General features: G+C 49.1%; 2 protein-coding genes across 4 annotated transcripts in view; both read left to right on the forward strand.

The window, feature by feature from the left end:
* The window catches only part of spata5 (spermatogenesis associated 5), a 54,383-nt gene extending 46,789 nt beyond the window's left edge, over positions 1–7,594 (forward strand). The window contains 1 exon segment of the mRNA XM_035532270.1: positions 7,321–7,594. Coding sequence (XP_035388163.1) covers positions 7,321–7,500 — 180 coding nt within the window. The 3' untranslated portion in view covers positions 7,501–7,594.
* A 1,102-nt stretch (positions 7,595–8,696) lies between these two features.
* Positions 8,697–12,765, forward strand: spry1 (sprouty homolog 1, antagonist of FGF signaling (Drosophila)). Of its 3 annotated transcripts, XM_035533318.1 has the most exons (3): positions 9,757–10,288; positions 10,451–10,602; positions 10,746–12,765. In XM_035533318.1, the coding sequence occupies exon 3, from the start codon at positions 10,801–10,803 to the stop codon at positions 11,782–11,784; it is 984 nt and encodes a 327-aa protein (XP_035389211.1). In that variant the 5' UTR covers positions 9,757–10,288; positions 10,451–10,602; positions 10,746–10,800; the 3' UTR covers positions 11,785–12,765. The 3 variants fall into 3 exon arrangements, with proteins under 3 accessions (XP_035389196.1, XP_035389206.1, XP_035389211.1); XM_035533303.1 differs by lacking the exons at positions 9,757–10,288; positions 10,451–10,602 and adding an exon at positions 8,697–9,178; XM_035533313.1 differs by lacking the exons at positions 9,757–10,288; positions 10,451–10,602 and adding an exon at positions 8,697–9,001.
* Positions 12,766–15,679: the final 2,914 nt, after the last annotated feature.

The following is a 15,679-nucleotide window of genomic DNA, read 5'->3' on the forward strand; positions in this document are numbered from 1 at the left end:
GAATATAAACACTAACGATACGTCTATTAGCAGTAATATGTACAGTGCTGCCAATTTAGAATATAAACACTAACGATACGTCTATTAGCAGTAATAATATGTACAGTGCTGCCAATTTAGAATATAAACACTAACGATACGTCTATTAGCAGTAATAATATGTACAGTGCTGCCAGTGTCCTGGCACTGCTGGCACAGTCTCTGCTCTTTAGCCATATTAGATATTTAGGTAACAGATAAATATCAGACATTAGATTTTCAACTGCTTAGATATGAGTAAATATCAGTGTGTTTCCTACTGTATTCTAATCTCCTCTGTTGTTACCTCCTTATTGCATTCATGTGTATCTGAATTTCCTTGTTGTGGATCAGAGCACTAGTGAACTTGGTGTCACTTAGCAGGACACATGTGTCCCCAGACCTGTTTCCATGACTGCAAACAGCAGGACCAGAGTAAGTACTTGATCCTGGGTCAGTCGTCCTACACCACTTGCATCAAAGCTCTGGACGGCTCCTCTCCTCAGAGTGAGAAACTGACCCTGGGTCACTTGTATACTACTTACATCAGAGCTCTGGACGGCTCCTCTCCTCAGAGTAAGAACCTGAGCCTGAGTCAGTCGTCCTACACCTCTTACTACAGAGCTCTGGACGGCCCCCCTCCTCAGCCCGGTCAAACTGTTTCAGATATTTTCAGACTTTAAAACTGACCCAGATCAGCAATCGGCAAGCTTGATGAACCAGGTGGTGGGAGTGGCATGTTGAGCGGGAGGGGCTTCTAACAAGGTGATGGGCGTGGCACAGTAAGGGGGCGGGGCTTCTAACGAGCTCTGCATGGAGCCTTTCTTTTAACCAATGCTGGGATCAACTTAATTATACATTTAACGAGAGAGAGAGAGCGCGCACGCGCGCAACGTTTGGATAGAAAAAAAATACCGCTAGTGCTCATGTTTCTAGTAAAACACCTGCTGTTTGACAAAAACACCCACAGGCATAGCAAAACCGCATTGTGAGGTGTGTGTGTGTAATAGTATTATTATTATTATTATTATTATTAATATTAATATTAATAATAATAATAATAATTAATATTAAGTTTAATTTATATAGCACCTAATACTTCAGGTCACTTTACAACAACAGTACAGAGGCGAGCGCGGAGGAGGAAGAAATCCCTCAGCTGTGCATGCGAAGGTGAGATGAAAACACTGAGAACAACCTTGTTTCAAAGCTCAGTGCTAGAGGAGGGTGAGCAGAGATGGAGAAATGACGAGCAGAGATGGAGACACACTGAGAGATCTTCCCAGGCCAAGACCAGGAGAGAAGATGGACCAGAGGTCCTGGGAGGGTAGGAGGGGATGAACTGAGCGCAGAAGTAGGGCGACGTGGGATGATTTTCTTGTCTGGGATGGCGATGAGGGAGAGTTGCAGGGATGGATGGGGGCAGCGTGTGATGGACGGATGTGGTGAGGAGATAAGTCTGGCAGTGTTACACGGGCACAAGAAGGCATTTTAACCTGCGACTTTGCGAGGTTCAAAGGAGAGTGACGAGCCAAAGATACGTGTGTGTGGTTTGTTGCCTCGTATTTAATGTGCAGGTTTTTGTCTGTACACTGTAGAGAGTTGTATGTCGTTTGGGTTCCACAGTAATGCTATGTTTAACATCACTGTGGTGATTCTCATATGGCACATTGCAGTATCTGTATCAGTATAATTGTGATATGGTAGGGTGTACAGTGTTTCACTGTGGCCAGCCTCACGGAGGTCCTGGAAGGGTGGTCAACTTTGCAGGTCCTGCTGCTCACTGCTGGGTCAGAACGCTGTGGTCAGAACACTGTCACACCCGAGGTGTCAGCTGAGCCTTAGTCTGTTTGGGTTCTGTCTACTTATATATAGTTATACAGGATTACATGGGGTTATGCAGGGTTATATAAGGTTATGCAGGGTTATGCAGGCTTATATAAGGTTATGCAAGGTTAGGCAGGGTTATATCAGGTTGAACAGGGTTATATAGGGTTCTGCAGGGTTATATAGGTTTATACAGGGTTATGCAGGCTTATATAAGGTTATGCAAGGTTAGGCAGGGTTATATCAGGTTGAACAGGGTTATATAGGGTTCTGCAGGGTTATATAGGTTTATACAGGGTTTTGCAGGGTTATATAAGGTTATGCAGGGTTATGCAGGCTTATATAAGGTTATGCAGGCTTATATAAGGTTATGCAAGGTTAGGCATGGTTATATCAGGTTGAACAGGGTTATATAGGGTTCTGCAGGGTTATATAGGTTTATACAGGGTTATGCAGGGTTATATAAGGTTATGCAGGCTTATATAAGGTTATGCAGGCTTATATAAGGTTATGCAAGGTTAGGCAGGGTTATATCAGGTTGAACAGGGTTATATAGGGTTCTGCAGGGTTATATAGGTTTATACAGGGTTTTGCAGGGTTATATAAGGTAATACAGGGTTATGCGTATATAGGGTTCTGCAGGGTTATATAGGTTTATACAGGGTTTTGCAGGGTTATATAAGGTAATACAGGGTTATGCAGGCTTATATAAGGTTATGCAGGCTTATATAAGGTTATGCAAGGTTAGGCAGGGTTATATCAGGTTGAACAGGGTTATATAGGGTTCTGCAGGGTTATATAGGTTTATACAGGGTTTTGCAGGGTTATATAAGGTAATACAGGGTTATGCGTATATAGGCTTGTACAGGGAGCTGAGCAGCTGTAATCAAGGAAGGTCCGAGCCAAAGGGAGAAGGGTGGGTGGCTGTGTGCGCGCGCGTGCGTGCGTACATGCACGTGTGTTTGTGTATGTGTGTGAATATGAAGGAATTGAGTTTTTCTCTCAGCATCTGTGATGCATTTCAACAGCCCTCAGTGAGTTATAATATTATATTAAATTATTTTATATTATATTATGGTGGGTGCATGCATGTATATGGCTGTGTATATACACACACACGTGTGTGTACGTGTGTGTGTGTGTGTGTGTGTGTGTATGTATGTATGTATGTATGTGTATATATGTATGTGTATGTATGTATATATGTATGTATGTGTGTGTATATTTAATTACACGCGCGCACACACACACACTGTAGGGGCTGCGACCCCAAACTGGGAGCATGTCTCCAACAGATCTGAGATCTCCGTCCAGTCCTGGGGACAGCTAAGATACTACGCAGGACTCTCAAGTCCCAGAGAACCCGTGCCTGAAGGAAAATTGAGTGGGGAATGTTTTTGTGTATGTGTGGACATATATACTGTCAGGATACCACCATAGAGAGGGCATAACTGTGTGTGTGTGTGGCATACAGCAGGGGTTGTTGTGTATATACATTTGGTGGGGAGGGGTGTTTTGTGTTTATTGGGGCAGTGCTCTGGGTGTGTGTATGCAGGAGGGAGTGCTGATGTCTGCTAAGGCATTCTAAACATGTGGGGCTAGCTGAAACACGGGACAAATGTTTATTTACACTAGTATTTGTGTTTATGCTTGTTGCATAGAAACGACATGAACTCAAAGTACTGTTATTCTGATCTGACCCACACACACAAACGCGCGTGCACATACGAATACACACACACACGTTCATTTGCAGTTGTTCTGGTTTTGATTATTTTTGTATTACTAGTGACAGATGAGTTTATCTTGTGATTGATGGCTATCCCATACGAGTCATTATACGAGCACTTGGTTTAGCTCCTCGGTACGCGTGGTAATCACACAGCAGGAGGAGGAGACCAGGATTCAGCCAACATCTCCCAACATCTGTAGGACACCTGTTCCTCAGGCTGGGCTGGTCGCCGAGCACCACGCGCGGTGTGGAAGGAGCTGCATTAGCCTTCTGCGCTAAGGGCTCGTGTAGCATCACTCTGATCAGCCTCTGGCAAACACATGCCAGAGACCACATCCCACTTAGACTTAGACACACACAGACACAAGCACATATACATGGGAACACGGACACATGCACACAGGGACACACACACTCAAACGTGTGGCACTCCTGGTTTACAGGCTGATTTGCAGTATGTTTTGGAACACCGGCGTCAGCTCAGACTCTAGAAAAGTACTCGTTTCTAGACCCTGGGGGGGCGGAGCCTGTCCGACGTCCTATGAAGGGGGGGGGGCTGTTCAGAGGAGACTCAGTATACTAGAGCATTAGAGGAACAGAGTGATGTGTGTGTGTGTGTGTGTGTGTGTGTGTGAGCAATCTGAATGTACGCCAGAGCAGAAGCCTTATTATCAAAGCTGGCAAACGTATGGCAGCAACTACTACAGCTTTTAGAACACACACACTGAAGTCGTAGTGCTCAGTGTAAATTGAAGTGACTCATTCTAGTGTTGGAACCCAGGTCATTTGTGCCTCCACTCTGGAACTGTGTTCCTGCTTGACCCTGAGACCCCCCCCCCCCCACACACACACACACACACTCTCCACATTCCCCACACCCTCCCCCACACTTCACACACACACACACACACACACACACCCCTCCACCCCAACCTACTCCCCCTATAGAGGTAATAGCATTACCCTGCACAGGAGTGCACGCTCTGTGCATGCACAAACACATGCCTTAAGTTAATAAGACTTTGAAAACATGTCCAGGCCTTTCTCCTAGCAGGAACTATGATGGATTGTGTTGCAGATGAGCAAAGTACCATGTTTTATCCGTTTTGTGCATTTGTCTTAATGGATATACAGTTTACCCTAATGAATATGAAATTTGCCTTAATGAATATGCAGTTAGCCTTAATGAATATGTAGTTTGGGGCATTTCTGCCTAAGGGTGTAAAATACAGGACCGCGTCAAAGCAAACAGGTGGAGAAGCTGTTGCAAGTGTGGAACTGGCTTTCAGACCAGGGTATACCACCAAAGGGCAGGCACTATGCTTTTTGGGAATTTTGTGTCGTCATGACGATGGGATAGAGACTGCAAGAAAGGAGATTTCCATGGAGAGCAGAAATGAATATTCATACAGCATACCTGGTGTTGGTGTGCGTAGTGTTTTTGTGCTGTGAGTATGAGGCCTCAGCTGTTGTGCTGGACCCACACGGCTATCTTTGTTTATTGAATGATGTCTTATTGAAGCATCACTTAGCCACATAGCTAAAATAAATCATTACTATCAGATTCACGTGTTTGTTCAAGCAAGACCTCTACTTCTGCCACCTTAAATTCCAGTTTCAGCTTACATTTCCTGTAGAGCTCGTCGAGTTCCCATCTCACCATGGCTTTCCTGTACTGGGAGCACACGCAAACGCCTTGTTTAAATCTCCTTGGATGGCATTCCTGCGAGTTTCTTTTGTAAACCCCGCTGACTAATTACACGCATTTAATACACTGCCTAAAGACATGAATGCTCATTATTTGGGACGGAGGTCACTTTTTGGCTGCGACACTGAAGAGCACACACGTCACACAGAAGCGTGTTGTTAATGCTAGGTCGCGCAGGGCCGTGGAGCCGGGCCAAACCGTCCACCTCCTGCTGCTGGCATACGAACCCCTCACCTACGCACTTGCACAAGGTCTCGTCTCCAGCGCCACCTGCCCCTAGATAGGGAGTCCAGAGCAGGTGGTAGGTTGCGTGAGGTGTGATGATCTTTTTTTGTGCTGTCACTTCCTTTCATCCTGCCACTGCTCTAGTGTAAATTTTTTTGGGGGGTGATTTTTATGTGTTTGGTAAATATGCAGGGGGCACGTTGCCGTGAATTATGTAGAACATATTGCTCTGGGACAGCTGTGTCACGGCTCTGTGACGGCTGAGTGACGGCTCATTGACTGCTCTGCGACAGGTTTCTGACAGCTCTGTGACGGGACTGTGACAGCTCTGTGACGGGACTGTGACAGCTCTGTGACGGGACTGTGACAGCTCTGTGACGGGACTGTGACAGCTCTGTGAGGGGACTGTGACAGCTCTGTGACGGGACTGTGACAGCTCTGTGACGGGACTGTGACAGCTCTGTGACGGGACTGTGACAGCTCTGTGAGGGGACTGTGACAGCTCTGTGACGGGACTGTGACAGCTCTGTGACGGGACTGTGACAGCTCTGTGACGGGACTGTGACAGCTCTGTGACGGGACTGTGACAGCTCTGTGAGCTCTCTTCTGCCACTCGTCTGTTAAAGCAGCTTGAAAGTGCAAACACTGCATTTTGTTTGATATCCTAGAAACATGGAAACATGAACGAACACACACACCACACACACGCGCGCGCGTGTTCTCACTCTTTTTATAATTCTCCCACAATTACGCAATCAGGCCTGCTGTGCTAGCTTTGACCTCAGGGAGCACTCCACACACACACACACACACACACACACACACACACACACACACACACACAAAACAGGCTTTGGGCATGAGTCATATCCGAAAATGAAGGGAGGGAGAGAGAAAACACTGCTGAACTCTCTCTCTCTCCATCCCTCTCTCTCTCTCTCTCTCTCTGTCTCTGTCTCTCTCTCTGTCTCTCTCCCTCTGTCTCTCTCTCTCTCTCTCTCTCTCCATCCCTCTCTCTCTCCATCCCTCTCTCTCTCTCTCTCTCTCCATCCCTCTCTCTCTGTCTCCATCCCTCTCTCTCTCTCTGTCTCCATCCCTCTCTCTCTCTCTCTCTCCCTCTCTCTCTCTCTCCATCTCTCTCTCTCTGTCTCTGTCTCTCTCTCTCTCTCTGCCATCTGGGGCTCCCAGATTCCCAGTTGGTGATCTGGGTCTTCTGTGACACAGGGAGGGGGTCAAAATAAGTGAAAGGCAGAGCAGGCCCAAGAGAACCTTGGCGTGCTGCAGGTGCACGCTGCGGCCCGGGTGTGGAAGACGAGGGCCCGGCATGCTCGCATGCTCCCAAACACGGTCCTGCCTCCTCAGCTCAGCCGCCGGGACCCAGAACCAGACTGTTGCTTAGGGCATGTTTCCACACTGCCTCGGCTTTGCGGGATAAAAAATAGTTACCTGTAATTACTAGAAATTATCATCATCGTTCCCCTCTTTGTGCCATGGAGGAAGGCGCGTGTTTATCTGGGGAAGACCAAAGGGTGTGCTGATCCGTGGTCAGGGCACCACGCCATGTCGCCAGCCCCACGGGGCCTCGATCCTCCGGAGAGCCTGCTCTAGGAACAGCATCAGTGGCTGAGAGGGGCAGGAACAGGGCTCAGGGTCTGACCTCAGAACAGCGTACTGGCTTTATGGCCAGGCTTGTATAAGCATACGGGTCTGTTCATCGGCCTTTACAGACATGTTGTGCCATAGTTACTCTTAAGCTCTCTCGCCCTGTCTCCTGTTACTGCTCTCTGAAGCATTTGTTTCTCTATCTCAGATAACAGCGGTATGTCGGGAGGCCGGCCTGCGAGCCCTGCAAGAAGACATCAAGGCTGAGAGCATCACCGAGCGGCACTTCGAGGCAGCACTGTCTGCGGTGACGCCGCGTGTGCCAGACTCCCTCCTCCGGTCCTACGTCACTTACCAGCAGCAGCACAGCGCAGGGGTCTCCCACTGACCCCTGGAACATGGGGGGGCGGGGGTGGAAGAACTGGACATTCAGGCCTACTCAGCAGTGTCCTGCATCAGCAAATAAAAGAATAAACACCAAAGACCTGGCCTGTTTTCTGCGGTCCTCTCACATTGTCATTAAACGACTCACCTGGGGAATCGGATCACTGAAGTCATCCTGCCTCAGATGAATTACGGGCTAGAAAAGTTTTATTTGATCATAAATTGGGACTTTTCTAGTTGTGCACTTTTCAGCTTTAGTCACTTATTATGGGCTGATCCTGGGACAGAGGACAAAAGACAGCCTTGTCTTAAAAACAGGTTTTTTTTAATATAGATAGATAGATAGATAGATAGATAGATAGAGAGAGAGAGAGAGAGAGAGAGAGAGAGCGAGATTCAGTTTGCATTTACTCTTCAATTCGATGTTTATGCGTCACGTTTATTAGTTACAGTGTGGAGGGCTACACGGAAATGGCAGTTAAACTTCATCTGTTTGTGTGTGAAAACCTAAAAAGCCCAAACCCTCCGCCGAAGCCGCGCGCTTATCACGTCGGGGTTGCGCGCGTGAGGTGGAAGCTCCCGCGTGGAGCTCTACCGCCGATGGGATTTTTTTCCATTTCAATAGGATAAATTCACTTTGCATTGCGCTTCCCTTTCTCGTGGATCCGGATGTAGCGCATCCGCGACACCACATCTCGCGCGCAGTCAAGAGGTGGGGGGGGGGGGGGGGGGCAGGCCTTTTCTGCTGCACGAGCAGGGTGCCCCTCGCGCTTTTAAGGTCGCACCAAACTTCGTGTTAACCCCTGCCCTCCCAAAAAGTAACTTAGGGCGGGTTGGGAGGTTAAATAAAAATAAAAATTCACCCGAAGTCTACTGCAGAATTTAGAAATGAATGCTGATTAGTTTGTCAGAGATGTCGCGGACAACAACCGTGATAACAGTCAATGAGAATTTGTGCATAAATTTAAGGCATCCGCGTCCCGAATCGAGGACGCGCGACATCCAAAGGGTGTATCAACAGACCCCTGCTCGGGTGACGCCCCCCCCCCCCCCGCCCCGGACCGATCGCTGAGACCGAGCCACCTTAAGCGCTGCGCGCATCGCTTTCGCCCTGCCCTCCGCGTCTGCCCAATGAGTTACCGGCGGATGCGATGTATCCTTTTACAGCGCTGCGCACGGCCAATGGGAGCAAGACGGGCGCGCACTAAACCCTGCGCTCCCATTCATCTGGCGTTCGACTCGCGGCGCCGACGCGTGAGTGTGCGCGCGGGACCAGCTCGCTCTCGGGCGCAGAGGAAAAAGCACACGGCTAAGAATTCGAAGCCACGCGAACAGAGGTGGAACTCCGACACTTTACCGGGATGGATGCGTGCTTTTGCAACGCGACTGTGCGCGCGCGCGGGGACGCTCGAGGAGGATTTTGACGCGAACGGTTTCGTTGTTCTGGGGCCAAAACGTCTTCACGGCGTCACTCGTGGATGTAACGTTTTTTGGAAAAGAAATCGGTGCGTTAAACACGCGACGCGACCCTACGGAATAGCCAAAGACATTTTCACCATTTGTATGGATGTACTACAGCCTGTATGACCGATACATGTTAAACTAAGATCTGTTTTTAACGTTTTGGATGGATGTTTGGAACATCGGCTGATGGAGTCAACGTTATGGATGGTTGTATATAGGTGCGTATCGTGTCACGCCGTGGAAAAATTTGCAAATTTTTAAATATGATTTTAAAATATTTTTTTAGTTTGTATACGGCACAAATCCGTGCATATTAAACGTCGGCGCCTCGCTTCCATCGCGAGGGCCGATCTGCGCGCGACGTTCCAGATGAGCACGGCGCAGCTCAGACGCACGAGCCCTTGCGGAACGCACCAAAGCTTTGGGAAGGTTAGACGGCGAACGCGCGTGTTCTGGCTCAGGCGCTTGCTCCTGCGATGCGTGCCCGGTGCAGAGAAGGCGGTGAGCTTGACTGCCAGGTCCTGATCCCCCCGCGCTCCCCGAACAGCCCTCCCCCATGGGCCTTGTTTTCATTCATAAGTTTGGCGCCCCCCCTCCCCCGTTCCTCCGTGGCTCGATTAATGGGCTCCACCGGTCGCCGCCGCAAAGAGCGCAGCTCCGCGCGGAACTTAACCCGCTCGTGGACCTCGTTGCACGCTTGCAGAGCTGCCCTTTTGCAAGATGCGTTTTCTCTGCCGTGCAGAAAATGTCCAGCGTCCCCCCCCCCCCCCATTGCGATAAGACAAAGAGGCGGCTTTGTGCTCTTGGTGTTTCCAAGTCTGAGTTCAGGACACTGCGCTTGATTCATTTCGTACTTGCACTGCCGATGTAATTCGTTTCGAAAACCTTTTTTGTTTGTTTTTTTTGTTGAATTTCAACTGCGTAGTTTACAGTAACTACAATAACCTTTTTTTTGTGGTTACGTCTTTGAGTCTCGTGTGTTCTGTATGTTAAAATTCCAACACATGCATTTAACTCGAACTTTATTTAATAGTATTAGAACTTTTGGAGAAAAGTCATTTAACTTGCATTCCCGGCGTCATGTCTTGCATGCACGTTGCTCGAGCGTGCTCCTACGTTAATGGCAGAACGGCTTCATTCACTTTATCGGTTCCTGTGGCGATAAAGTCTTCCGTTTGGTGGAAGTCTTCGCAGGGCTGCGCGCGCTGCCCCGCGGGACCCTGTCGCCGTTTGGAGTGCGCGGGTCCGCATTGTTAACCAGCTTTACACATGCAGATCGGGACGGGAAGTGTTCGTGCCTTCGTTTAGCTGCGTGCGTATTGACGACGGTACAAAGCTTCGTTAATAGTCAACCTTCCTCGCGCTCCGGGGGTTAAACGGGGGCCCTGGATGAAAGGGAAAGGGCTCGGATGGGACGTTTCAGTCGTTCCCGGAGCGCGCTGTGTTTTGATTAATTAAATGTATTTATTTTCCATGTTCTTTTTCGAAAGGGCGCATTTCCCAGACCGTAATCCACGCGCACGTAGACTGTTTGGTCCGAGCTTGGCCGTGGGCTGGCGAGGGTTCGGCGCAGGGGAGGCGGAGTGAATGATTATAGGAACCGACCCATCTGAATTATGTCCTTGCGCTTAATTAACCGCCGGTAAACAACGTGCCTCGAGACTCACCTCTGATCTGTCTTAAGTTTCTGTACTTGTGCTGAGCGAGTGTAAAGGCAGGAGCTGGCGATATTGGCGAGTTTGACTGCGTGCGTGACTGAACACCCCCCACCCCTTCTGTGCTCAGGTTGTCCAATGCGTCTGCAGCCTGCGGTTCCACAGGGAGTTGCTGATCGGGTCAGATGGATCGTGGTGCCCACCGCGGCGGAGTCGGTTCAGTGGTGCTGATCCGGGATCCGGCGACGAGCGATCGGCCGGACCTGGACCTGCCGGCTGGGGCCATCCTCTCCCTGGAGCAGATCCGCACCGTCCGCTCCTGCAATGAGTACACGGAGGGCCCGGCGGCGCCGCGGCGCTGCGCCCCGGTCCCGGCCAAGCGCGAGCGGACCCACGAGGTGATCCTCGTCAACAACAACAACTACGAGGCTCACTGCCCGCGCCCGCCGCCCCTACACCGCTCCACCAGCTCGGGTAGTTCGGGCAGCGCCTCGTCGGAGCAGGGCCTCCTGGTGCAGTCGCCGCCCTCCCGCCCCGCGCGCCACTGCAGGGCGGAGCGACCTGTCCGGACCCAGCCCAAAGCCCTGGGCTCGCCCGCGCAGCCCCTGCTGCTGGCCGACGCGCTCCTGAAGCAGGCGGGCGCGAACCCCCTGCCTGCCCCTCCTCCTCCACCGCTGCCGCCCGGCCCGCCGGCCCACCAGACTGGGGGCAAAGGCAGGGCATGGCCCTATTCGCCGCACCGCTTCCTCTGCGAGCGCTGCGGCAAGTGCAAGTGCGGCGAGTGCACGGCCCCCCGGGCGCTGCCCTCCCGGCTGGCGTGTGACGGCCAGTGCCTGTGCTCGGCCGAGAGCCTGCTGGAACATGGCACGTGCATGTGCCTGGTGAAGGGGCTCTTCTACCACTGCTCCAGCCAGGACGACGCCGGCGACTCGTGCGCGGACCAGCCGTGCTCGCTGTCGCGCGGCCGCTGTGTGCCGCGCTTCCTGTGCATGGGCCTGTTGGCGCCCCTCTTCCCCTGCCTGCTGTGCTACCCGCCGGCCAGGGCCTGCCTGCGCGCCTGTCAGCTCTGCCACGACCATCTGCACCGGCCTGGCTGCCGCTGCAAGAACTCCAACACCGTATACTGCAGGCTGCAGGGCTGGGCGGGGCCGCAGGGAAAGCCCTCCTGAAGCCCCACCCCCCGGGGTGTCCAGAGGACACACTAATACGGAGGACAGACGGGAGGAAGAGGGCTGATGATGACGATGATGAGAGGAGACACTGTTGTGTAGAGCGCGGCTCCTCTCTTCCCCGCCCACTCTGCTGCTGGAGAAAGAAAATCAAAACCACTTGTTTTTCCTGTTTTGTTTTGTTAATGTGTTTTTTTTTGTTTGTTGTTGTTGTTGGTTTTTCCGTTTTCTGTTCAACAGATTTTCTTAACAAGCCAGTGTTTGCCTTACCTGACTGTGGGACTGTTCAGCTACTCATTAACGTAAAGAGCTGAAAGAAAGAAAGGTGTGTGTGTTTAACATGTGTTTCACATACTGAGCTCTGTATGCCGTCAGAGGTGTGTGTGTGTGTGTGTGTGTGTGTGAGAGAGAGAGAGCATGGACTGGTGCTGCCAGGGAGAAAGAGCACCCTCCTACCAAATCTGTGAAGGACTATCTAGCCAGACCATAATATGTAGCTGTTACCAGATCTCCATAGCAACCTGGTATTGTTTGAAGAGGGTTGCAGTAAACTGGGTTCCTGTGCCTCTTTGGTTTCCAAGGAAATGACCCTCCCTCTTATAGTATTCCCAGCGCTATTTCTAATGGCATTCCGGACAGAATTCCGGACGGATGTCTTTCCTTCACTCCAAACATCGACTCAAACACTCCGTGGCATTCTGACTTTTCCCCCCTCATATTTTTGTAAATTGTATGTTCAAATTCATAAGAGGATTTCCGGCTATTTTTTAAAAGAAAATGTCTGTTAAAACATTTTTGTCATTGTAAAAAAAATATTTATTAAGTGAAGCTCTATTATTTTATGATATTTATTGCAAAAGACAGTCTTAGATTTACTCATGTCTGAATATAACAAAATATCAATACTGAAAAATTAAAGGGTGACACAAAAGAAATGCTATGTTAACTTTACTGCAGAAATATATTAATTAACGAAAAATATATTCTGTCTCTTGTCGTTATTGTTTTTGGAATAATGCCCATGAATTTCTGAAAGTGGTAAACTTTGTGACAAGAACAGAGAGAAATATTTGCTTTTAAAATCCCAGCAGAGCTTTGATGAACACAAGAAGATTTAAAAGGAAGTTTCTCTCTGTCTCTTGTACATGTTCTCATTTCTTTTGACAGGGCTGTGTGTGTGCATGTGTTTCTGTTTTTTTGGGTGGGTGGGTGGGAGTGTGTGTGGGGTGGGGCGGGTGTCACTAGTGTTTTACTGCTTAGTTCCCGGTGCTCCAGGCTGGGACCTGGTGTGCTCTTCCCCCACTCTACTCCTCACTCTACTCCTCACTCTCTCCTCACTATACATTTCTCTCTCCTCACTCTACATTTCTCTCTCCTCACTCTACTCCTCACTCTCTCCTCACTCTACATTTCTCTCTCCTCACTCTACATTTCTCTCCTCAATCTACTCACTCTACTCCTCACTCTCTCCTCACTCTCCACATTCTCACTCTCTCCTCACTCTCTCACACTCCCCTCACTCTAACTCGGCCAACATCAATTCATTAGTGACCAGCTATGAAAAGCAGATGGGTTTTTAAAGTGATTTATGTTTCTTTTTTATTTGAGTCTGAAGTGTTTAGTATTTCGGAGAGCTGATCTGGGGTCAGTGCCAGTGTTAACAGTCCCACACTCATTTGGCAATTAAGGGTGAAAACTGAGCGCAGGTCAGCCAACCAGGACAGTCCTGGACTGCTCAGAAACTGACGTGTTTAGTTAGTTCTTAGAACAGTGGTTCAACATATGTGTTGCTGTGTGACTGTGTGTGGGAAAGGGAGACACACACTAACCCAGCCAAGCTGTTTGCTAAACACTTGATTTTGCTTCAGGAAGAAGAAGCACTAAATGGTGCTTGCTATTTGATGATGGTGATTTCCGTCAGGATGAAGAGAGGTGTGTCCCTTTTAATTTATGCGAGGAATTTGTGCTTTACAACAAGATTGTTTTAGTGGCCTGGTAGACAACAGGAGGAAAACACAACTTCCAAATGGAATCCTGTGTGTGTGTGTGTGTGTGTGTATGTGTGTGTGTGTGTTTCATTCCCCGCAGGAATGCACCTTTTGTCACAATAAAACCCTTTTGTCAGGATTCTTGGCTGGTTTCCTGTCCCCGTGCAGAGCTCTGAGGGGCCATTTGGTTTTTACAGAGCAACAGCATGATCTCTCTCACACACACACACACACACACACACACACACACACACACACAGTTTAAAAATCTTTCCACATCACAGATGCACTTTTCAAAAGATAATGCACATACCAGCCCTCCTCAATCATACACAAAAATATGGATGGAAATACATATTCCTGAGCATATACTCAGTTTTAAATTTATTATGCAAAAAAATCTGCATATATTTCTATATTGAACCAATCAGGAAACAGTTGTGAGTGTTTTCTGTTTTTTGTTTTTTTTTCTTTTCGTGTCTTTGTCTCACGCCCACACAGTCTTTCAGTGAACGGAAAGGGAACTCGACTCCATTTCCTCAAGGTGCTATTTACAGCTCACACACACACACACACACACACACACACACACACACACACACACACACACACACACACACAACACACACACACACACAACACACACACACACACAGGTTCCAGCATGTACCAACTCGCATGGAAACAGGGTGAGTCATATAGGAAACAGCACACACACACACACACACACACACCAGCTCTCTCTCTCTCTCAGTATAACCAGCTTGTCCACAACACAGACACACTCAGTTCAGTTCCTTCAGAAAGACAAAACTCATTATTTCCTTACAGGTTCAGAAACAGAATCCCTACCTGACGAAAAGAAGATTATGAAAAAAGTGTGTGTTTGTGCGTGCGTGTGAGGGGGTCTGGTTTTGATGGGAGCAGGGTGGGAAGCTGTGTGGACTACATCTTTGCTCCACCTATGGACCTGCCTGACTACATTTAGAACAGGAAACCTTTGTTATTCATTACGCCAACACAATAGTAATAAAATCCAAATTCTGATTCATATTGTAGGTAATTCTTTGGAATAATTATTAAGTATTTATGTAAAACACTTGAGAAAATGTGGCATTTGAGACACAGTGTGTTAGCCATGTTGTTTCTCTGTGGCGCTGGCACAGCTGAACTACTGTTTGTTCCTCTTTTGCTTACAGCTCCAAATGTCTGATAATTCAGGCACGCTGCACCTTGTGTATGAACTGTGTCTGATCATTCAGGCACGCTGCACCTTAGTTCTGAACTTGCTGACAGGAACAGGATGGTTTGAGAAGCCCTTTTAGAATCATTCTAGATCTGGATCATTTTAGAAGTGGAGTCTAGTTCTGTGAGCCTGGCTGGCCTGGCTGGGGCAGAACCGCTCAGTCTCTGCTTGTTTGGACTGTGCTGTTTTCGGACACTGGAACATTTGCTGCTTGGCATACAAAGCAAGTGAATGTGAGACCCATTCACAGTTCACCCAACTGAATACCTCCCCCCACCCTCTCTCTCCTCTCTCTCTCTCTCTCTCTCTCTCTCTCTCTCTCTCTCTCTCTCTCTCTCTCCCCCCGCTCTCTCTCTCTCTCTCTCTCTCTCCCTCTCTCTCTCTCCCTCTCTCCCTCTCTCTCTCCCCCGCTCTTTCTCTCTCTCTCTCTCTCTCTCCCTCTCTCTCTCTCTCCCTCTCTCCCTCTCTCTCTCCCCCGCTCTTTCTCTCTCTCTCTCTCTCTCTCTCTCTCTCCCTCTCTCTCTCTCTCTCCCTCTCTCTCTCCCCTGCTCTCTCTCTCTCTCTCTCCCTCTCTCTCTCTCTCTCTCTCTCCTCCGCTCTCTCTCTCTCTCTCCCTCTCTCTCCCTCTCTCTCTCTCTCTCTCTCTCTCTCTCTCTCTCTC

The sequence above is a fragment of the Electrophorus electricus genome, chromosome 1 (assembly GCF_013358815.1).
Source record: "Electrophorus electricus isolate fEleEle1 chromosome 1, fEleEle1.pri, whole genome shotgun sequence".
In the NCBI taxonomy this organism is placed as follows: Eukaryota; Metazoa; Chordata; class Actinopteri; order Gymnotiformes; family Gymnotidae; genus Electrophorus; species Electrophorus electricus.

Bases quoted from the DNA above. Each gene is read 5' to 3' on its own strand.
- spry1 (XM_035533303.1), top strand. From the start codon at position 10,801: ATGGATCGTGGTGCCCACCGCGGCGGAGTCGGTTCAGTGGTGCTGATC.